This window comes from Trichechus manatus, unplaced genomic scaffold (genome assembly GCF_000243295.1).
Source record: "Trichechus manatus latirostris isolate Lorelei unplaced genomic scaffold, TriManLat1.0 scaffold00016, whole genome shotgun sequence".
NCBI classification, from domain to species: domain Eukaryota; kingdom Metazoa; phylum Chordata; class Mammalia; order Sirenia; family Trichechidae; genus Trichechus; species Trichechus manatus.
The window spans coordinates 7,167,010-7,191,346 of NW_004443952.1; the positions used below are offsets into that span (position 1 = coordinate 7,167,010).

Sequence of the window (24,337 nt, forward strand, 5' to 3'; positions counted from 1 at the left end):
TTGTTCATTCTTTTGACAGTCCATGGTATATTCAATATTCTTCATCAGCACCATAATTCAAAGGTGTCAATTCTTCCTCAGTCTTCCTTATTCATTGTCCAGCTTTCACATGCATATGAGGCGATTGAAAACACCATGGATTGGGTCAGGGGCACCTTAGTCTTCAAGGTGACATCTTTGCTTTTTAACACTTTAAAGAGGTCTTTTGCAGCAGATTTGCCCAATGCAGTGTGTCATTTATTTCTTGACTGCTGCTTCCATGGGTGTTGATTGTGGATCCAAGTAAAATGAAATCCTTGACAATGTCAATCTTTTCTCCCTTTATCATGATGTTGTTTATTGGTCCAGTTGTGAGGATTTTTGTTTTCTTTATGTTTAGGTGTAATCCATACTGAAGGCTGTAGTCTTTGATCTTCATCAGTAAATGCTTCAAGTCCTCTTCACTTTTAGCAAGCAGGGTTGTGTCTCTGCATATAGCAGTTGTTAATGAGTCTTCCTCCAACCCTGATGCTGCGTTCTTCATCCTATAGTCCAGCTTCTTGGATTATTTGCTCAGCATACAGATTGAATAAGTATGGTGAAAGGATGCAACCCTGACACACACTTTTAGTGATTTTAATCATGCAGTATCCCCTTGTTCTGTTTGAACGACTGCCTCTTGGTCCACGTGCAGATTCCTCATGAGCACAACTGTTTTGGAATTCCCATTCGCAATGTTATCCATGGTTTGTTATGATCCACACAGTCGAATGTCTTTGCATAGTCAATAAAACACAGGTAAACATCTTTCTGGTAGTCTCTGCTTTCAGCCAAGATCCATGTGATGTCAGCAATGATATCTGTCATTCCTCTTCTGAATCCAGCTACAGTTTCTGGCAGTTGCCTGTCGATGTACTGCTGCAACCTCTTTTGAACCATCTTCAGCCCAGGGACGTTATATACATATAAATACATATATATATTTGTATGTCTGCGTGTATAACTTGTCTGTTGTTGTCCTGTGCCCAAGAGTTTTATGTTTTGATGTCATCGAACCCATTAGTCTTTTTCTTTATGATGTCTACTGAGTGAGTACGTTTTTAGGGGATGTTTGATTCATCCATCTTGATTTCAGATTTCTTCAGCCTGCGGTTGAGTTAAATTAGAAGCCTGTCACCTTTTCAGCTGAAAATGAGAAAACGTGATGAGGGTCTGGGATGTGAAGAGGCTGGGGGGAGAATAAATCCCATCAATGTATCCACTCATGGACCAAGAAAATGTTATTGATATAAACAGATTCTCTTGATGGATAATGTCCTGTTGACATCGATTCTAGACAACAAAGCACCCCATTGCAAACTCATCGAGGCTCAGCTCAGGCTATTATATTTATGACTTCTAGAGTCTTGTTAGTTCTTCTGAAAGAAAAATGAGACAAAATTAAAAAAAAAACAGTTTTAAAGCAATATACTTAAATTATAGGAGACTAAAAGCCAGGCTTGGTGGATAATTGAAGAATTGCATTAAAAATGAATCAGTGTCTTTCTGGAATCTGCACTGTCTTCATCTCGTGAGTTGTTTTGCAAGGGATGGTCACTCTGTCACTTTCTTGCAAATTTCTTGTAGCATTATCCCCAAGGTCAACATTTTTTTCCCGTTTTTTGATTGCCTGTGTGTTTCCTTTTCACACAGCCTTAACTCACAGAGATATTCAGGAGGAAAGATAGTGGAGAGCAGGGGCTTTAGAATGTCAGGTTCTGGTTTCAGCCTCTGGGATCTCACTGTTCCCAGCACTGGAGCAAAGGTTTCCTTCTGCATGTTCACACTGAGCCTTTGAGAAGGTCAAACTCATAAAGAATCAGGGAGGAAGGAATGAACAGTTGATTTTTTTTAAACCTACTTTGTAAGCCCCTAATTAAATGCAAATTTAAATAGCATTAAAGGAAACGGACAAGGGGAAAAGAAGATACCAGTATTCCCACCCTCCTAACTAGTCATTGTGCCTTTCTCTGCCATCTCCCCTGGCCTTTATCCCTGGCTGTTCACATCTCTTCAGCTGGTTAATCACCTGCTTCCTTTCCTTTTGGCTTTGTGCAAATTTTATCGTGCTGTTTCCAAGCATTTTGTATTGAGTTGCATTTCAGGAAGAGGGTCTTGGGTAGACAGAAGGATCCTCCTCTCACACAGCTGCTCTTCAGTCCTGTTGATTTAGCCTAGGATGCAGCAGCTCAAGGAGAGATGGTTGCACAGGGCAGAGCAGATGGGCCATGTCGGGACACAGCTTTGCCTGTAGCCCTGGCCGCCTGACGGCACACAGATGTCGGGAACACAACTGTGAAGCCACAGTTCTTTCAAAAATAGTGAATTTTTACCACACCCCACCCCCAGTCCCACTCTTCCCCCCCATACCATTCCAGTAGAAGATAGACTAACAATTTTTGAACTTCTGTTTATGGAAATCTTTACAAATGTTACACATTCGTAGACCAAACTCAGCAGCAGCAGCAGCAAGGCATTTCTGGGAGTGCGAGAAGAGAGGTAGAGGGAGAAAGCAGAGTTATTGCCCAAGGGTCTCTGAAAAGTATCTTTGCCTCCAACTGCATATAGAGGGTGTCTAACCTAGAGATGTACTGGGACTTTAGCATTCATTCATCCATTTGACAGATGGCTTATTGAGTACCTACTATGTGACCAGTGTGATTAAACACCAATTTTTAAATGATACATATCTCATTTGCTTATTTGTTAATGTATTTATAATTAATATTCCTGCTGAACTAGAAGATAACTGAGTGGCTTAACCTCAAAAGCACATTGCTAAAGGCAGAGGGATCAGAAACTATATTGGAAGGTGTGTATTTGTGTGTGTGCATGGTGCCTTTAATAGGAACAGTATGTCATCTCTAAATTGAATTCTGAGCTTCCTAGCGACCAAGGCAAAGGGGAAATGAGTGGATTAGTGGATTATTTAGATTTTACTAGAGAACTCATCAGAACTTCAGGAGAGGTAAAATTCCTTCTTGGTGGTAAATTCCAAGAGGAAGGCATCCCTGCATTTCTTCAGTGTCTTTCACTTTATGTGGAATCACCCACCACTGCTTTCTACCTTTCATACTTATTATATCTGTGGCCAGGCCAGATGAGCCCCCTGCCTTCCTATTGAGAAAGACAGATAAAATAATCACTTATTAAATAAGTAGGTTGGGACACGTACTTTCAGGAAGAGGGAAGAGTGCATGCCAACGCCTGAAGTGGAAAAGAGCTTGAGGCACTTGGTACTATAAGAAAGGTCATTGTAGCAGGTGGCAGGGGTAGGGGACAGGGCAGGAGATGAGCTGGCCAGGTGGCAGGGCCAGTAGCGCGGGCCTAATTTGCAGCCACGATGAGGCGTTTGCATCTTACATCAGGAGCAATGGGGAGCCATTGAGAATTTGGGGCAGGGAAGGGACAGGGTCCGTTGCATGTTAAAAGGATCCTCTGACTGCCAAGAGGAGATGGTGAAGCTGTTGCAGTTAGTGGTGCCTGCAAGAAGTAATTATGTAACAGTTAAAAATGTGGTGCAGATGGAAAGAGCTCTGGGGACAGAGTCCTAATTAGGGGTTTACTTTCTCATGATATTAAAATGTGCCACTGGGACAGAGTCCACATTGCCAATCTCTGTCCTTCTTCAAGGCAGGGTTAAACCGGGAGGAATTTCCAGCCCATGTGGCTGCACCCGGCATCAGCTCAGGGTTCAAGAGCCTGAATGGCTTTTGCTCATTTACAGCCTGCAAGTCCCATGTCTCCCTTTCAGGCTCTCTCCTGGTTCGTCTTATGGCACTGGGTTGTGGGGTTGGCCTTGTGTTATTGGAACCCACTTGAACGGCTGATGAGAGGGCAGTGGGGAGAAGGGGAAGGGGTATGCCTTTGGAGAGTACCAAGTTTAAAATCCAGTCCCTGTCTATTACACACTTTGTGACTTTGAGTCTTGTCTCTTTCCTCATCTGTACACTGGGAAGAATTAAACAAGTGGACACCATTGTAATTTTCTAATACCATTGTATATTGCTAATATTAACCACTACTGGCCGAGCCCCTCCTGTGTTGCATGCCCAGTGCGAAGTGCTTTGTGTACCTGGTCTCATCAGTCCCCATTTAGTCCTCACGACAACTCCAGGGGGTAGGCACTGGTATCCCTTGTTAACAGGGAAGAACTGAGGCCCAGAGAGGTTAAGTAACTTGACTAAAGTCTCATAGCTAGAAGTGGTGGAACTGTGTTTGGGAATGACTTTCTGGTGAGTATACGCTCTCTTGAAAAACTCTTGGGGCCTCCTACCCTAAGTTACCACCAGGTTATCCTGTTTATTTTGGTGTTTTTCAAATACTTTGGGGCCCAAATTTAGCCCCTACAAGAAGTTGGAAGATGAAGGCAAGATTTGCCCAAGTGAGATTGCCAGAGCCTGTGGAGAAAGCGTGAAAAAGTGTAGATCCTTGCCCCAGAGTGAGTGCTGCCTTGGGAGACCATTGGGAAGCCCCCATCCAGGCCAGTCCAAACTCCCCAGGAGAATCCAGGGTTTCTGTATGCCAAGATGTCATAGCACTGCCCCCCTGCAGGTGGTTATAGGAACTGCAACCAGGAGAGAGCCATGTCCTGGGAGACACTCTCCCAAAGAAATGTGACTGTATATGAATAAAGACATACTACCCATTGAGTCTCTAGGTGGTGCAAATACTTAATGCGATTGGCTGATAAACAAAAGTTGGACGTTCGAGTCCACCCAGAGGTGCCTGGGAAGAAGGCCTGGTGATCTATTTCCAAAAAATCAGTCATTGAAAACCCTGTGGAGCACAGTTCTACTCTTACCTGCTTGGGTTTGCCATGAATTGGAGTTGACTCAACAGCAGCTGGTACTGGTACCCAGCTGCCTCAGGAATTCTCCTTTTTTTCTCTTTTCTAGAGAATTAGATGTATATACTGTTCCAAGATGTGCATACAAGGACGTTCATTGCAGCATTGTCTGTGCTGGCAAAAACTGAGAAGCAACCCAAATGTCCATTGATAGGGCAGAGGGAGTTAAGTGGTGGTGAGTCCTTTCTAGGATCCTCACTAGGAAGTGCAGAAAGAGATGAGTGTACTGGTGAAGAAAGATCCTCAAAATACATTCTTAACTGGAAAAAGAAAGAGAAAAAAATGTTCAGTATGATTCAATTTATGCGAACATCAGTATGTATACGTACATGTTTGTAAAATGCACAGAACAAGTCAGGAAGGACAGACATTAGAATGTAACAGTGGTTGCCACAAATAGTGGGTTTGAGACTTCTGGTTTGGATCTCTAGAATAATAATGCTTAAGCGATTTGCAGCTCTTACCTATGTCCCAGGCGCTAAGTGCTTTATATGTATTAACTAGTTTAATTCTCACAACCAGCCTGTGAGATAATATCACTGTTATCCCATCTTATGCGTGGGAGACTAGGACACAGATTGCTTAAGTAACTTGCCCAAGGTTGCTGTTGGCAGGTGGCAGAGCTGGGATTGGAATCCCAGCAGCCTGGCCCCAGAGCTGTGGTTCTTGACCATGCCCCTTCTGCTTCTCTCTCCAAATTCCACGTGTGTCTGTTGCTCATACTATTGTGGAGAAGCTTAGAATGGTATCCTAGGTGTGCTTGACTCCAGTGTGTGCTGCTCATTCTGTGGTCTAGTTTGAACAGATTCCTGGGGACTGCCTGGCTTATAGGAGGCTCAGTAAATAGTTTCTGAATGAATGAATGCATGGGTAAATGAATGAATGAGAAGGAGCAGGGAGAGGTTATAAAGTAAACAGAACGTGTAGTGAGCCTCTGGAACTCGTCTTAGAGACTGGATGTATGAATGTGAAACAGAAGCCTGCAGTAACAATGTAAGTACACTGGGTATTCTTGGAGGAGAGAGCCAGTCACAATCTGGGAAGGTTTCCTGTAAGTGGTAGGATAGGAGCTGAATGTTAAAGGTGGGGAGACATGAAGAAGTGTGGATTAAAGGATGTTTCCAAAGAGAAGGAATGTTTGAGGGGCAGGTGGTTAGGGCTCCTCTTATATTTGTCCACCTGGATGAGAGATTCAGAGAATTTCAAGGGCTGATGTTTAGAATGAGCTGGTAGTCTTAAGAAGGGAATTGACGTGTTTAGTACCTACTGTGTGCCAGGTATTATATAGGCAGTTTACATTATTGTTTTTTTCTTCCAAATTTTATTTCTTTTGTTGTTGTTGAGAATATACAAAGCAAAACATACACCAATTCAACAGTTTCTACATGTACAATTTAGTGACATTGATTACATTCTTCAAGTTGTGCAGCCATTCTCACCCTCCTTTTCTGAGTTGTTCCTTCCCCATTAACATAAACTCATTGCCCCCTAAGGTTCCTATCTAATCTTCTGAGTAGCTGTTGTCAATTTGATCTCATATAGATTGTTCTACAAAGAGCATAATGCTCAAGGCAGACCTTTTTTACTAGTTAAACTATTGTTCGGTTTTAAGATGACTTCAGGGGATATTTTTTGTTTAAGGTTTAAAGATGATCTCAGGGCAGTAGTTTCAGGGGTTCATCAACCCTTCATGGCTCCAGAAAGTCTAGAGTCTATGAGAATTTGAAATTCTGTTTTGCATTTTCACCCTTTTGATCAGGATTCTTCTATGGAATCTTTAATCAAAATGTTCAGTAATGGTAGCTGAATACCATCTAGTTCCTCTGGTCTCATGGCAAAGAAAGCATTTGTTCATGGAGGCAATTAGCCACACATTCCATATCCTCCTCCTCTTCTTGACTCTTCTTCTTCCTCTGTTGCTCTAGGTGAATAGAGACCAATTGTTGTACCTTGGATGGCCGCTTGCAAGCTTTTAAGACCCCAGGCACTACGCAACGAAATAGGAGATAGAACAGAAGCACTAAACACATTGTTAGGCCAGTTAACTGGGATGTCCCATGAAGCCATGACCCTAAACCGCCAAACCAAGAAACCAAATCCCATGAGGTGTTTGGTTGTGCATAAGCAGCCTTAGCGGCTGCTTGCTTTTTGTTGTTGTTGTTATAAATATATTTATCACACAACTTTTGCCAATTCAGCTTTTTACAGGTGTGCAACTTATTGACAGCAATTACAATAATTGGCTGTGCAACCCTACCCTTAATCAGTGCAATTTTTCTGTCACCATTAACCTCCTTTCCCCCTTCCCTCCTGCCCCTGGTAACCACTAATAAACTTTGATCTCTATATACTTACCTTTTCTTGTCTTTTCATATAAGTGAGGTCATACAATATTGTCCTTTTATGATTGTCTTATTTCACTCAGCATAGTGTCTTCAAGCTCCATCCATACTGTAGCATGTATCAAGACTTCATGTTTCTTACTGGCTGAGTAGTATTTCATTATATGTATGTACTACATTTTGTTTATCCATTCATCTGTTGATGGATATTTAGGTTATTTCTACCTTTTGGCTATTGTGAATAGTGCTCCAGTGAACAGTGGTGTACAAGTCTCTGTTTGAATCTCAGCTTTCAAGTCTTTTGGGTATATACTTAGGAGTGGAATTGCTGGGTCATATGGTAGTTCTGTGTTTAGTTTTTTTGAGGAACTGCCACACTGTTTTCCACAACAGCTGTACCATTTTACATTCCCACTAGCAATGGGTAAGGGTTCTTATCTCCTCACATTCTTGCCAAAATTTGTTATTCTCTGTTTTTTATTTTTTAATCTTAGCCATCCTAGTGGGAGTGAAATGGTATCTCATTGTGGTTTTGATTTGCATCGCTCTGATGACTAATGACGCTGAGAATGTTTTCATGTGTTTGATGGCCATTTGAATGTCCTCTTTGGTGAAGTGTCTGTTCAGGTCCTTTGCCCATTTTATGATTGAGTTATTTGTCTTTTTGTTGTTAAGTTGTCAATGTTTTTTATATATATTGGTTATTAGATTCTTGTCAGATATATGGCTTCTGAAGATATTCTCCCTGTTGGTAGCTTTTCTTTTTACTTTTTTTGGTAAAGTCTTTTGATGAGCAGAAGTTTTTAATTGTTATGAAGTCCCATTTTTGTCTTTGGTGTTTGTGCTTTTGTTATTATATTAAATAATCCATTGTTGAAAGCTAGGCTGACAGCGTTGCCCCTGCTTGTTCTAAGAATTTTATGGTTTTAGTTTGCACACTTAGGTCCTTAATCCGTTTTGAATTTGTTTTTGTTTATGGTGTGAGGCATGGATCCTGTTTCATTTTTCTGCATTTGGAAATCCAATTTTCCCAGCACCATTTATTGAAGAAACTCTTCTTTCCCCATCGAATGGACTTAGCACCTTGTCAAAAATCAATTGACCATAGATGTGTAGGTTTATTTCTGGACTCTAAATTCTGTTCCATTGGTCTATGTGTCTGTTGTTATACCAGTACTGGACTGTTTTGATTATTGTATCTGTATAGTATGTTTTAAAATCAGGAAATGTGAGTCCTGCTACTTTGTTCTTCTCTTTCAATATTGTTTTAGCTATTCGGGGCCTCTTGCCATTCCGTGTGTCATGGTTTGAATTATGTCCCCCAAAACGTGTATGTATCAGTTTGGCTAGGCCATGATTCCTGGTACTGTGTGATTTTCCTGTATGTTGTAAACCTGCCTCTATGATGTTAATGAGGGAGGATGGGTGGCAGTTGTGTTAGTAAGGCAGGACCTGATCTACAAGACTGGATTGTGTCCGGAGGCAATCTCTTGAGATATAAATGAAGTGAGCAGTGAGACAGGGGGACCTCATACCATCAAGAAAGCAGTGCTGGGAGCAGAGCACGTCCTTTGGACTGGGGTCCCTGTGCCGAGAAGCTCCTAGTCTGGGGAAACACTGATGAGAAGGCCGAGAGAGAGAAAGCCTTCCCCTGGAGCTGATACCTTGAATTTTGACTTTTAGCCTACTTTACTGTAAGGAAATAAACTTCTCTTTGTTAAAACCACCCACTTGTGGTATTTCTGTTATGACAGCGCTAGATGACTAAGACACCGTGTAAAGTTGAGAATTGGTTTTTATATTTCTGTAAAGAAGGCTGTTGGAATTTTGATTGGGATTACATTGAATCTATAAATCGCTTTTGGTAGTATTGACATCTTAACAATATTAAGTCTTCCATTCCACAAGCATGGAACATCTTTCCATTTATTTAAGTCTTCTTTAATCTGTTTGTGCAGTGTTTTATGTTTTATAGTTCATTATATAAGTCCTTCATGTCCCTGGTTAGATTTATTTCTAGGTATTTTATTCTCTTAGATGTTATTGTAAATGGAATTGTTTCCCTAATTTCGCTTTCAGATTTCTCATTGCTGGTGTATAGAAACCCAACTGATTCTTGTAGTTTACATTATCTTAATAATCCTTACAGCAGTTGCATTTTAAATGCAGAAACAGGCACAGAGGGGTTAGGTAATTTGCTCTGTGCCACACAGCAAGTGAACAGCTGCGCCAGGATTGGTGCCCTTTGTGTCTGAACCCAAAGCCCCAGCTAGGCACTTGGGGTCAGGAAGAGCAGGTATGCAGCATCCTTTCCTACCTTTCCAGAACTGCAGAACATGAACTGGGGCCTTTGCCCAGCTCTCTCTCCTGAGGTTGTTCTTCTCTGTTTCCTAGAAGAGAAAATGTTGCCCCTCAAGGTCTGTTCCCCAAAATAAGCTAGATCACTCACCAGCCCCTCCCCGTTTCACAACATTCCATGTCCTTATTCAGAACTTTTCCGGAACACTTCTTCTGTACATGCCCCTCAGGAGAGTAGTCTGGTAATTAGTCTGTGACGTTGTGGTCCACTTCATGCTTCCATGTGGGTGCATGTTTTTTGAACACAGGTGTGCATGTACGTCTGCTGAGTTAACACACACCTCCCCTTCTATGTGGCCCTCTCCTGTTGGTTTCTTAATCCCCTGTTGAGCCGAGAGTCACGTCAGCCTGGTCTGTGATTTTGGGGTTTCAGAGTCTGTTCTGAAGAGCTGAGTGAGTCAAATTTTCTCCTGAGAGCATTAGTCCAAGTAACAAGTTATTAAGTTTGAAGACATGCATATATAATTTACGTTTCCGTAATCATAATGCGCTGCCTGAAGAGTTGTCTGTGACTGATGGTCTCTTAGCTGTGCCATCTGCCAGGTCTGACTGAAAGTTCTGTACGGTCTGATGTGGCAGAACGGAGACAAGCCCCTTGGTGGACTTCCACCACTCATGCGATACATGCATGGGGGCATGCTGCTCTGAGGAGTGCCCTTCCTTGAGGTGGATTCTCCCTAGATCTCCCACTTTTTCTCTTTAGCCATAGTTAACTGAATTCTTAAGCAACAGGCGCTGTGCTAAAAGGGCTCGTCTACTTAAAGAGAGAGTAGAATTGTGATCTTCATTTTGCAAGAGAGGAAACTGATGAACAGAGAAGTTTGGTAACCTGTATGAAGTGGCGCAGCTAGTAAGTCACTGATTGAGCAGATTGGCTGATCCTGTAGGGTTGTCACAGTGGGAGAGGGACGTTGTTGATAGAAAGTCGCCAGCATGCACAGAGCATGCAGTTTGCTTTAACATAGGTGTTGGAGGTAGCTGTTTACACAGTGGCAGTCCCACTGGAGGGGCATCCCTGGCCCTCCGATCCCTTGCATGGTCTCTACTGCTGATGATAGATCCTGGTTGGGGTGTGGATTCTGCCTACCTGAGACGCTCCATCTGCCCTTCTTGCGTTTTCTTAAACCCTCTTGGCCCCTCCCCACTGACATGGAATCTCAGAGCCCCTAGGTTCAATGAGCTGGTGACAATCCTGGCACATCCTGAGCACTCACTCCTTGAATGGGGAAGACAGGATGGTTTGCCACGCCCAGGTGTCGGTGCCTGCCTGCAGTCTATCCCGGCATATCCCCAAGCTCCACTGCTGTGACCTGTGAATACTGGGCAAGTAAATACAGCTTTTCCTTCTAAATGCGGCCGCAAACCAGAGACAGTTTAACTTAGGCCAGGACCTTAACAATCAGTAAGTCCAACCTGCTCTTGCCAGATGGCAAAAACAATGTCCAGCAAGGGGGAGAAGTAGCCCCAGGTCACCCAGCATGCTGGTGGCACAGCGGGGACATGCCTGGGTCTCTGTCCCCCAGGCCTGAGGTCTTCCTAGTTTGCCCTGCTGCTGGCAGCTGCATGCTGAGAGTCTGCTAGTGCTTATGTAGATGATTGGCCTGGGCTCAAGGTCATGGCCTTGAGTGTGATAGTCTAGGGGGAACACTTAATGGGGAGGACTCACTAGCCAGCTTTCTTTGGAATTAACTGTCCAGTTAATACTACCCTTTAAAATAAGCAAGCCTTTGTTTGTAAAAATGAAGGCAAGAGGCAAGAAGAATGTAGACACCGACTCCTTGGACCAACCTCTTCTCCTTTCCTCCTCCCCCATACACACACACACACACACACACACATTTTAGTTAAATCAAAGAGCAGTGAAGGGAGCCATTTCTACAGGATTCTAATGACCACTGCACCCAAATCATCCTGAGAGCCTGCTTAGAGGTTGAAAGTGCTATCTCAGGAACTGTGTTTTTCTTTAGTTTTGCCAGAATAATAACAAAGAAGGCTGCAGAGGATGATAATATTCTTGCTCTCCAAGATCCAAGGAAAACCCACATTTATTTCCCGAAGAAGAGCCAGTATCAGAGGTCCCAGTACAGCCCTAAGCTTGAGTGGTCATTAGATATTCTGGTCCCACACTCTCAAGATGGAGAAACAGGTGCAGAGAGGGGAAGGGGCTGGTCCAGGTTGCATCTCCTGTGTCTGGGCTGGGCTTCTCAGACTTGCATTTTACCTGTCCCTCTCATCTCAGGTTTGCACAGTCCCCTTCTGTAGAATATTGGGGTGGCGGCATGTGGGAGACTCAGTGACCTCTCGGCCCTCTCCAGCGCTAGCTCTCTGTGGTGTTCTCATCAAAAGCGTTAACTGCCTCTCTGTTCTCAAGGTTGCTGCTTGCCTATTTATAGAACTGACCAGGAGAATTCTACTATCGCCTGTGATAAAGAATACAAATGATGCTCTGCACATTTTTTTTTTTTTCATTCTCTCACCCACTTTCTTTTCGCATTCCTTGGACAGTGCTTTCGTACACCACGGTTTTCCTTCCCGATGCAGACACTCCAGGGAATCGAGAGGAATGGGCTCTGCCATTTATTGAGCTCCTACTGTGTGCAGAGGCTCTGGGCTTCATGCTTGATGTGCCTTATCTCATTTAATCCATATAACCCTGAGAGGGAGGTCTTGTTTTTCTCCCCATTTCATGCATGCTGCTTCAAGAGGGGAAGTGACTGTCCTTGGACACTCAGCCGACCGGGGCAGAAATGTGACTTAAATCCCAGTTCTGCCTGATTCCAAAATCTGTATTATTTCCATGTTCACCATTCTGTCCCTAACTCTAGCATAGGCTTTCAGGTCAGATGAATAAGGTGACTGCAGAAATGGTGTCCGTGAATGTTATGCTTTCTTTGGACTGGTGGTTACTATGTCTGGAGGCCTAGTGGCGCAATGGTTAAGCACTTGGCTAACTGAAAAGTTGGCGGTTTGAACCCACCCAGTGGCTCTGCGGGAGAAAGACCTGGTGATCTGCTTCCGTAAAGATTACAGTCAAGAAAACCCTATGGGGCAGTTCTGCTCTGTCACATGGGGTCACTATGAGTTGGAATTGACTTGATGGCACCTAACAACCTAACAACATTTACTTTATCACCTGACCAGGTTGCCCAATTTTTTCTGAGAACCTACTGTGTGCCAACTGAATCCTTGTCTCACCAGGCTACACATATCAGGAGGCTATGCCTGCTTTGCTCTCTCCAGGCCCAGCACACAGTAGGTCCTCAAGTAAACCCTTGTCTAATGATTGATGAGCTTAGCTGTCTAGGGAGGGAGTGGAGAAGGAGGCAGGCAAGTTAAAACAGCCTCCTGAGCAGGGAGTTATACTCACCGAGGAGGGAGCAGTGGGCAGGGAAGAGGGTTGGGAGGTCATTGCAGAGGATGCAGCCTCAGAGGCTCCTGCTAACACCTGTGCCCCGGGACCTGCCTTCCACTCTTCTCCTGTAGAAGCCTGCTTGGTCTTGGGCTTCCTCCCTCATGCTCCTCGAACTTAACAGAGATTGTATTTTCCTGACTGTTCTGTCAGGAGAGCTCTAGGGAACGCTAAAAGAACACCGTAAATCTTACTGCTCATCTTATCAAAAATCTTTTTTAAGCAAGAATTTTGGAGAGCTGCCACCTTCTTGTTATCCCTGCACTGGGGACTGGCAGTTAGCTGTGGAACTGAGGGACCAGGCACCTCCTGGTTCATTTCGCTCTCGCCTGGTAGTGACTCCAGTGTCAGACTATCCAGACCTGCAGCGAGTCTGCCCCTCTGCGCAGGCCCCTGCCCGGCTAGGGCTCTCCACTGTCTTTGAAAGCTCTGCCCTTGGTCCGTGGGTCCGTCTTGTCTGTTGAATTGAATGTTTGGAAGTCAGGGAACTGAGTGAGTGGCAGACTCAGGCAAGCTTGGGGTATTCAGAGAACTAAGTGTCCCCCCTTTTTTAAAGCATATTATTATTATTTTTTCTGATAATAAAAGCAATGTGCCCTCATTGTAGAACATTTGGAAGATACTGAGAAATAGAAAGAGCCAAGTAATAATCACCAACAGTCCTACCACCCAGAGGGAAGCACTGCTAGTATCTTGGCACCTTGCTTCTCAGTCTCTTTTCCTGTGTGACTTTTTCTTAACATAGCTGAGGTATCACTGTAGACATGATTTATATCCTTTTGACCCCACTTAACATTAAAATATATCCACATTTTCATGCCATTACAAACTCCTTGTAAATATGATTTTAATGGAAGCATGAAATTTCAGTATGTGTAGATAGCATCACTTACTCCAACAGCCCCCAGTTGTGGGACATGTTTGCTGTTAACCCTTGTGCTAAGGGAAATGTTTCCCTAAATAAAAAACCAGTTGCCATCAAGTCAGTTTTGACTCATGGCAACCCCGTGTGTGTCAGAGTAGAACTGTGTTCCACAGAGTTTTCAATGGCTGATCTTTTGGAAGTAGATCACCAGGCCTTTCTTCCAAGGAGCCTCTGGGTGGACTCGGACTTCCAAGAGACACTTCTGTGTCCCTGAATAAACGCCCACATTTCAGCTCCAGGTGCATTGTGGGAAAGTAAGACAGGGCATCTCAGCTTTCCCCCAGGACACAGAGTTCAGACTTACCTTTCTTTGTGGTTGTTCTGTCCTCAGGTGGGAAAATGTAGGATAAAGGTGGTATCTATACTCAGAATTACTTACTATGAGAAAGGAACCCCTAACTAGTTATGTGGGAAAGTGATTTCCCTCCATTTCTTCATCTGAATAACAGGACCCTTGCCCACAGGACTGGCTTCCATGAAGATTTTATGAGCTAACGCATGTCAGGTGTAGAATAGAGGCCCCGACACTGTAGGCCCTTTTATAAATGTTTAAGCTGTTGCTATTAACAATATCTTTATCTCTTGACCCTCTTGTTTGGTATTGTGTCAGTTCCCCAAGACGACCCCCAGATTCAGTGATTCTCTAGAAGAGCTCATAGGACTCAGCATATAGTCGGTCATACTCATGGCTAGGATTTATTACAGTGAGAGGACACAGGGCAAAATCAGCAAAGAAAAGGTGCGTGGGGTGAAGCCCGGGGAAACCAGGCACAAGCTTCTGAGAGTCCTCTCCCAGTGGAGTCCCATGGATGTGCTTAATTTCTCCAGCATTGAATTGTGATGACACATACACAGTGCTATCTACCAGGGAAGCTTGTTAGAGATTCAGCACCTAGGTTTTTACTAGGGCCTGGTCACGTAGGCACCCTCTGCCTGTACCAACATTCCAGACTCCTAGAGGAAAACAGGTGTTCAGCATAAACCACATTGTCTGCACAAACAGTCTAGGCATACTGAGCTGCTTAATTAAGGAATGGTGGGAGCACTCCACAAATCCGAGTTCCTAGACTCAAGCCAGGGACCAACCTTGTAAGCAGGACTTCCTAAGGGTAATAGTCACAGGCCTGATATGCTAACTCTTTCTGCACAGGTATGCTAAGAGATCATGTTTCTTGTGTTTGAACCATTTCAAGACATGGGTGGACAGGTGTTGCCCTTTCCTCAGGGCAAAACCGAAGGCTAGATGAGGGAAGGGACTTAGGGGCTGGCCTCCTGCTCCATGTGTGGAGTCCTGGGAGGAAGCAAGGTTCTGAATAACGGGAGGGTGTCGCTCGCCTCCCCCATCTCCCACTAACCCGTGTGTCCCTCTCTCTAGGCTCTGAAGGGCTCCAAGAAGCTGCTGCTGTCCGTGTACTCAGCAGGGCGCATCCCGGGGACCTATGTCACCAACCACATCTACACCTGGGTAGACCCACAAGGCCGCAGCACCTCCCCGCCTTCGAGCCTGCCCCAGCCCCACAGCAGCTCCCTGAGGCAGCGTGAGGGTGACCGGAGGAGCACCCTGCACCTCCTTCAAGATGGGGACGAGAAGAAGGTGAGCTCTCTGGCCTCGGCCTGGCAGGCTGGGGGGTGGAGGGTCGAGGGCTGGTGGGAGGGAGGGCTGGCCTCTGAGATACCATTCTCTCTTGCCCTACCCAGAACAAGGAGGCTTCTTAGAAGCTGAAAGAAGGGGCTTGGTTCTTTTGGGGCTTTGTGTCCCTTCCTCAAGTACCTGAAGGCTTTTGTATTGTTTGTTTTGTTTTTGACTGTGCTTTGCATATTATAATACAGGCTAAGCTGCTGTAATAAAAAGTGATTTAAATAAGCTAGGTGAATTCTCCCTCATATAGCAGAATAGAGGGGACAGCCTGTGCTGGAGGACAGCCCTGCTCCATAAGTTATTGGGACCCACACTCGCTCTATCTTATTGCTCCATCATCCCCAGTTGAAACTGGGTCATGCCAGGCCTCTGTTCTTGCCCCTAGAAAAGGGGAAGAGAGAAAGCTCTGGAACTTCTCTTTAAATTAGAGATGATTTACTTCCCATTGGTCCAGACTCAGGCACATAGTCACATGCAGCTGCCAGGACTCCTGACTCCATGCTCCACAGGGAACCTTTTGCAGTGTGGGATTTGGGTTGCAAGCATCAGAATCTGGCCCTGGCTAACTTACACAGAGTAGGAATATACTGGAAGGGTGTGGATAGTCACAGAATTGAAGCTGAAGGACTCAGAGTGCAGCCTCCATGAAGAAGGGGATCCTCGCCGTTTCCATCCTTTGTATCCTTCCCCTCAAGGTTCATATTCCAGGGAGGGAGCACGTGATTGATAGCCTCATGAAGACTTAGCCAGTGGGGGAGGGGTAGTTGCCGATAGTACCATTACCAGTTGCCATGGAGTCAGTTTCTGACTCATGGCAACCCCATGTGTGTCAGAGTACAGCTATGCTCCATGGGGTTTTCAATGGCTGACTTCCGGAATTAGATCTCCAGGCCTTTCTCCTGAGTCGTCTCTGGGGGGACTTGAATCTCTAACCTTTCAGTTAGGCAGCTGAGCACATTAACTGTTTGCATCACCTGGGACTTCATCATTAGGGTATTTAACCAGAAGAAAGGAGACAGGGGTGCTGGGCAGGCAAAATAAACAGGGTTCCCCAACACCTTGACTGTAATTTTTAAAAAAGAGGTTCTGAGAAATGGTGTTTTAAACTTTCTCTCTGAACACTGTTTGCAGTGCGCCCCGTGGTTGCCCCGGGACTGAGAATATAATTCCTCAGAGCAGTTCCCCTGTGTTTTAGGGTCTTGATGCCGACAGCCAGGAGGCTACAGGGCTTTGGGCTCTAGCCAAGCGCCTTCCTTATGGAGGCTCTTCCTCTGCGCTCCTTTTCCTGTCAATAAGACCGTAACGTTTATTTAATGTGTTTGTGTTCTTTGCTCAAACGTCAGTATGCAGGACATGGTGGAGATCCCAGCGCCAGGCACCGAGGCTGGTAGTTGGTATGCACTGAGGGCCTCTGCCTGGGCCTCTGCCAGGTTGCCAGGGCTGGGTAGGGGCCCAGGTGGGCTAGTGCCCCCTCCCAGTGGTGTCACTGGGAGAGTATGGGGGTGTGGACTGCACTGGTTGCTGTCAGAGGGAGTGACACCAAAATGACTGTCTATAAAAATATCCCTGTAGTTAGTTATAAGAACAAAAACATTTTTCGTAAGCCCAGCTTACATATATCAGTCTACCTACAAGGCTAGAACTCTATGCTAATTTTACTTTTTGAACCCTCTAATGCATCTCGTCAGAGCTGTCATTATTACCCAATTACAATGATGCTTCAAATCATCTGATTTCATCTGCACACACTACAAGCATGTACTGTTTTCGTTGCTGCCGGTATTTTTATAGTCGCTGATTTTGTCAAATTTTCTGGTATTTTAGCTACACTATTGTAATTAGTATTTGTGAACCTGTATCATAAATTTTTTGAGAATGAAGTAGTAATTAAAGGAAAAGAAGGAGTGCCTTACGGGAATTACAGTTTATGAGTAACATTAGTACAAAAATCATTACTAAGGATTCTTTATAGCTGGTACAGGAGGAGGTCCATGGAGAAGTGACACCATGAGTTACCACTCTGGGTGACACCAACCCTAGTGTTGCCACAGCCTCCTCACCGCCAGGAATGTTGCTCTCTGGAAATCTCGAGAAGAGCAGGGAGGAGAGAGAGAGGCTGTCTGTGGTGTGGAGTCATTTTCAAGGCCAGCCTTCAAATGTTGGGCAGAGAGCCGGCCTTATTTTTGTCTCGAGCCCTTCCCTGTGCTGGGCATGGTGCTTGGGGTAATAAAGATCACTGATGGAGAGTTCACTGTGTGTAGGCAGTGTTCCGAGCCCTGTACTTGCAGCATCTTACTAAATCCTTCCATCTGCCCTGCAGGTAGGTTTCATAATCCCCAGTTTATAGATGAGGAATCGAGACTCAGCACTGCATCAACTAGGACCCATTCAGCAAGTCAGCAAATATTTGTTAAGCACCTACAGTGTGCCTGATGCTGTTACGGGAGATGGGAATAAAATATATAGAAGAGTTGAAGCCCTTGCTCTGGAAACTTTCAGTGAGCTAAGAGGTGGTGGGGAGACTGGGACAGTAGTCCAGTAATGAACGTAAGTGAGCAAGGCAATTAAGTGGGGAAACTTTACGGAAGGAAATAAAATCAGGAGAGAGGATATAGAGTGATGGGGAGGAGGGAGCTGCTTTAAATCAGGTGGCCAGGGAGGGCCCATCTGAGAGGGTGACTTCTGAGCTGAGACCAAGAGAGTGAGAAGGAGCCACCACGTACATTTTTGGGAGCTGAAAATCTAGGCAGGACAGCACATGCCAAGGCCCTGAGGTAGGAATAAGCCTGGTGTCTTCAAGGCTTAGAGAGAAGGACACTGTCACTGGAGTTGAGTGGATGGGAGGTGGTGGGAGATAAGGTGCCCTCTGGGAATCTTGGAGTAACTTATATAAGAATACAGAAAGCAGAGGCTGAGAGAATCATGCTTTGAGGAGGGCCCAGATGCCTCAGGAGGCAGGAGATGTCTTGAACCAAACCGGAGAGTGGACTTCACAGACCTCTCAGCTCCAGACTGAAGCTTCTACCCTACTTTCAGTTCCTCCCCATCCTAACACAATGTGGAAACCTGATTTCCGTCTTAGGGAGGGCCATGGGGGTGGTATTTCTGGAGGCCTAGCCCGCTGTTGGCTCCCTGAGCTTGGGTCCTGGTGGGCTCTGATCCTCTCTTCTCTGGCAACCTCGTCTCACCTTTCAGCAAAACTTCAAAAATCCTAAACAGAACTCCACTGGGGATGCACCTTCTAGGGAAATGAGTTCTCGAGGCAGTAACGATTAAAAATCACACGCGTAGCCCAAAATTGCCCTCGGAAACCCCTAAACTGTCCACTGAAGCTGGTTCTAGTTTCGCATGTTCTTCTCCACGTTGAAGTGTGAGAATTGCCGTATGAGACTGAAGGAAGGAACAGACGATATGTAACTCTTGGGAATCAAAAGTCATCTACTTTCAAGTCCCCATCACATCCTCTGAGGCCAACGGGCAGGGTGCAGTGCTCCTCATTGTTCCAGCTTCCCTTCGTGGTTAGTCCAGTCTGCGCTGACCCTAAGTCTCCATAACAAGTTGGAATAAATTTATTGTGAGGGTTAACTGTGATAGCATCAGCTGGTGTGGCAGAGGTGCTAAATCACTGGAGCCAGGCTCCCTGGGTTCAGATCCTGGCTCTGCCACTCGGCAGCCAGCTGTATGACTGTGGACAAGTTACGTAATCTCTCTGTGCCTCAGTTTCCTCCTCTGTAAAATAAGATAATAGTAGGGCCTACTCTACCCACCACTGTGTAAGCTCCATGGTGATGGAATCTTGGTTCTGTGTCCTGGTGCATCCATTGTGCCTGGATGAGGGCCTGGCACGGCGTAAACTAAAAAATAAAATAAAAAATAAATAAAGCCAAACGAGTTCCTGTCAAGTTGACTCCAACTCATGGTGACCCCACGTGTGCACAGTAGAACTACTCCATAGGGTTTTCATGGCTGTGACCTTTCAGAAACAGATTGCCAGGCCTTTCTTCTGAGGTGCCTCTAGGTGGATTTGAACTGCCAACCTTTCAGTTAGTAGCCGTGTGCTTAGCTGTTTGCACCACCTGTGGACTCCTGGCACAGCATAGATGCTCGATAATTGCTACATAAACAACAGAATTAAAGTGAAAGCACCTTGCCTAGGGCCCAGCACATAGTAGGGGCTTAATAAATGTTTGCTGGGTTTGAACCTAAGTCCTGTTTGATCAGAGCCACGTATACTTCTTTGCAAAGTTATAAGGAAGAGCATGGCTATCTGTTTCCCAAGGGGGCATTTTTCGTTGGGGCCTCTTCACAGATGCCATTGTTATGTTCTTGGGCACTGGTACCCAGTCCCTCAACATCCAGGGAGAAGAAGGCATGTTCTTCATTTCTCCCGCCTCTGCTTCACCTACAGGGTATCTGACACTGATCCAACGTGAAGTCTCCATCCAGGCCTTAGGTTTTGGGGTTCTTACTTGATTAGCTGGGGCCAAGAGGGTGGAGAAAAAGGTTTGTGCTGCTCTGGGGCCAGTTTGTGGTTTTGTTATGGCACCTCCCCAGTGACATGCAGATCAACTCTGAGCTTCCATGGAATGATGGACTGTTCCTCAGTCCTGATTGTAGAGGGGCAGCATGGGGCACACACAGAATGTCCGACAGCAGTGCAGAGGACTTTCAGAAGAAGGCTTCTTTCTCTTGCTTCTGGTGTTTCCACAGGTCACACTTATATTTCTGTCACCCCAATGCATGGCCTGTTTCAGGAATAGCAGGGAGGCTTGTGTGCTTGCAGAGGAGAGAGTGAAGTGGGATGCATTGGCTATCAAGACAGAGAGATTATGGGGGCCAGGTGGAGGAGGACCTCACAGGCCTCTGAAGAGTCTGGAGATTTTACTCTGAGATGGGAGCCATGCCAGAGCTTTGAGCAGAGGAGGGACGTGATGCAAATTAGGTTTCAACAGGATCACCCTGGCTGCTGGACGGAGGTTAGACTGCAGGAGCAAGGGTGGATTTGGGGAGTCCAGTCATCTCAATCCTTACAACAACCCTGAAAGATGGTGTATCAGTTAGGAATGCTTTTGGCTGTATGTGGGAGCCCTGGTGGCACAGTGGTTAAGTGCTTGGCTGCTAACCAAAAGGTCAGTGGTTCAAATGAACCAGGTGTTCTGTGAGAGAAAGATGTAGCAGTCTGCTTGCATAAAGATTATAGCCTTGGAAGCCCGATGGGGCAGCTCTACTCTGTCCTACAGGGTCCCTATGAATCGGAATGGCAGTGTTTGTTTTTTGCTGCATATAACAGAAAACCTACAGCACGGCAGCTTAAACCTTAAGGGTGTTCATTGTTTTCTTGAGAAGTGGGGGTCCAAGCAGTCCCAGATGTGGTTTGCCAGGTCATGATTCTGTCTTCCTCTGTTGTTGGCTTTTGTCTCAGGCTCCTCGTAGCTTCCCAGCTGCAGGATGGCAGCCACTGCTTCAGTACCATGACCTCTCACAGCCACAGCCTTGTCGAAAGCAGGTGCGCAGAGGGAGAGGGAGGCCTTCTCTCCCTGTGCCTCTCTGTCTTTAGGGTGGGGAATTTTCAGAATCCCCCAACAAACATCCCTCCGTGTCCCTTGGTCAGAACTGGCCCAGAGCTACTCCTGTGTACACTAGTATCTGGCAAAGGGCAATGAGATGACTAGACTGGCATCGTCTCCTGAGGCTGCCCATGGTGCTGGCTGGACAGTCAGGATTCTATGGCTGGTGGTGATGGGGCTTACCTCAAGGTTGCTGGGAGGAAAGGGCAGAACTAGGATGTGAACTCAGGCCTGTGGAGGGCAGCATAGTGCGCTGCTTAAGTGCCCAGGCTCTGCAGTCAGGCCAACCTGGCATCATAACCCAGTTCTGCCAGCTGGCAACTTTGTATAACTTTGGCCACATAATTTCACCTCTCTGAGACTCAACTTTCTCATCTGGAAACGGGGAATAATAACAAAAACCATATAGTGGGAGTGAAGGTTAAATGAGGCAATGCACATGAAGTGCTGAGCACAGTGCCAGGGACATAGGAAACACTCAGTGCATTTAGAGACTTATTAATATTATTCGTGGTGGTGGTATTATTTTTTACCATGCTTGGCTGCCTCTCATAGTATGGGCTCAATAAGCCTTAGTTGGCTTTTCCATAGGTGAACTCGGTTTCATGCCAAATGCTGGGTGAATTTCCAGCGAGTGATTAAGGCAGATTACCCTGTGGTTGATAGAACTGTTATTACAGCTCTGTGATAAAGACTCTGCTTTATTCCAATGTAGAGGATTTATGGGAAGGTGGGGAGGTTTGCTTTCATCCTTAGCATTCAGAGGTGGCTGCTGCAGAGACCACTGCCATCTGTGTGCTCCTGGGCTGCAAAGGCACTCCTTCAGCTCTCTCCCCATAAGAATCTTCGTGTCCTGGAGCTGCGAGGGACCCTTCATGTTCTGGGGTGGTGAAGGAGGGACTGACCTCCAGGCCCCCTGTGAGCCATGGAGGACCCCAGGCCAGGCTTGTTCCTTGCCCTGAAGGTACAGCATGGAAGAGGGGTCTGTCCTGCCTGGCCGTGGTGAGGGCTCGAGGCGGGAGCTGTCTACTCTCTCCTCAGCCATCCTTGCTGACCCCTCTGGTCTGGACACCACTTCCTCACCCCCACTGTCTCTGGGCACACGCCCTCTCATGTAGGTATGTGGGACATAGGAAGCAGTGCACTTAAGAGACTTACTAATATTATTAGGGGTAGTGTATTATTTTAACTATGTGGGCTGCCTCTCACTCTCCAGAGGGCTACCCCCTCTCCTGTCCCCCGCTCCCCCAGAAATAGTCTTTCTAAAATACCGGTCTGACCCTATCGCTCTCCTGCTTGAAGCCCAAGTTTGTTGCCCTGGTTCGCAGGCTGACCTCTTCCCTTCATCCGTCCCACTACAGCCATACAGAACCCTTGTGGTTTCTCCAGCAGGCCGCTTTCTGTTCTGTTTCTGGGCTTTTGCACATGCGCTTGCCCCTGAAACAATCATCTTCTCTCCTCTTTTCCTAGCTGACCCTCAGCCTTCGGGGCTCAGTGACCATTTTTCTGGGAAGCTCTGCCTGAGGTCAGGCTCTCAAGAATGGACCCTGAGCCTGAGATTTCCTGAAAGAGGTTTATGGGAGAGGGCCTGCGGTAGATAGAATCCCTCCACACGCCCAAAGGTGTCCATGTCCTCACCGCGAAAGTCTGTGAATATATTACTTTACATGGCAAAAGATCTTGAGATGGGAAGAGCATCCTGTCTTATCCAGGTGAGCCCATTGTAACCACAAGGGTCCTTATAAGGAAGGCAAGAGGGCCAGAGTCAGAAAAAGGAGCTGTGATGATGGAAGCAGAGAGAGATATTGGAAGATGCTATACTGCTGGCTTTGAAGATAGAGGAAGGGACCATGAGCCAAGGAATGCAGACAGCTCTAGAATCTGGAAAAGGCAAGGAGATGGATTCTCCCTAGAGCCTCCAGAAAGAATGCAGTTCTGTTCACTGATTTTAGACTTCTGACCTCCAGGACTGTAAGATAATACATTTGTATTATTTTAAGCCACTAAGCTTGTGGTAATTTGTTACAGCAGCCTTTTGGGGTCAGTGCTGGTGACGGAGTAAGGGATGCAGGACTGGGCAGAGGGAGGAGTTGGGTGCAGTGCAGTCACAACAGAGGCTTCAGCTAACCCCACGGAGCTCTGAAGCTTGCGTGGCCCTGCAGGGTTGTCCTGAAATGAGGCAAGGGGTCCTGGTCCCTCCACCCTCCCCCAGTCAAATAGTCATTGGATGCAGGCTGCTCCCATGGAAGGCTGTGGCACTGGGTGAGGCAGCTCCCTTCAGGCCAGGGCAATGCTCGGAGAGGACTCGGCTGTGAGCCGCCAGCGGCCAACACTCCCCTCCTGAACGGGGATTCATCATACCTTCGCAGTGGCACAAGCAGCTCCAGGTTTTCCTCGCAGCATTTTCTTACCACACTGGGATGTCCCTGTGAGTGTCTCGAGGGCAGGGACCAAGTCAGATTGTTCTCTGAATATGTGCCCAGCACAGAGCCTGGCACAGGTCAAGGCTTGGCTAATGTCTGGACACTTCACATCTGCCCAGCTTGTCCCTGGCTGTAAAGCAGCTCACATTCCTCCCTGTGAGGAAGGCCTCGCCATTCTTTCCAGGTTGCACCTGCAGAAGCTTAGCCCAAAGGCTTACCCACGATGGCCATGAGAAGACAATAATGTAGCCAGCATTTTCTGAGTGATTCTGCTGGGCCATGCAGTGTTCTGTGCTCTACATGCATGGACCCATTCATTCCTTACAACAACCCAATGAAGTGGGTGTAGTTGTTTCCTCTACTTTAAGGATGAGGAAACTGAGGCACGGGGAGGTAGAGTAATTTGCCCACAGTCACACAGCTAGCAAGGATTCAGACCTCATAGTCTGGCTCCATCATCTGCACAGGTAACCACCACACTGTGTCACATCACCTCCTGAATACACAGACATGAAGGACCAGGGTGGGCTTCGAACCCACATCACCTCCAAACCTATCCAACCTTGGAGCTGGTACTCCATCAGGGATGGGGGTCAAGTCATGGGGGCTGGGTAGTTTTTCCCGAGTCTTCCCTGAAGTATCCACAGAGCCTGCCATTTCCAGGAGAACATCCATCTCTCTGATACTTCTGGGTGAGTGCTCACAAGTTTCCCTCCAAAGGTCAGGGCCCTACGGGTGCCCTCCTTACTAATCTGGTCGTCCTCCTGCCTGAGGAATAAAGCAGAGCTGGCCTTGAACTAGAGGGGG

The 24,337-nt window shown here is 46.2% G+C and overlaps 1 protein-coding gene across 3 annotated transcripts in view; it reads left to right on the forward strand.

The window, feature by feature from the left end:
- The window catches only part of WHRN (whirlin), a 103,492-nt gene that overhangs the window by 14,727 nt on the left and 64,428 nt on the right, over positions 1–24,337 (forward strand). For all 3 annotated transcript variants that reach the window (XM_004372131.2, XM_004372130.1, XM_012554383.1), the window contains exon 2: positions 15,277–15,495. In XM_004372131.2, coding sequence (XP_004372188.1) covers positions 15,277–15,495 — 219 coding nt within the window. The remainder of the gene's footprint in view (positions 1–15,276; positions 15,496–24,337) is intronic.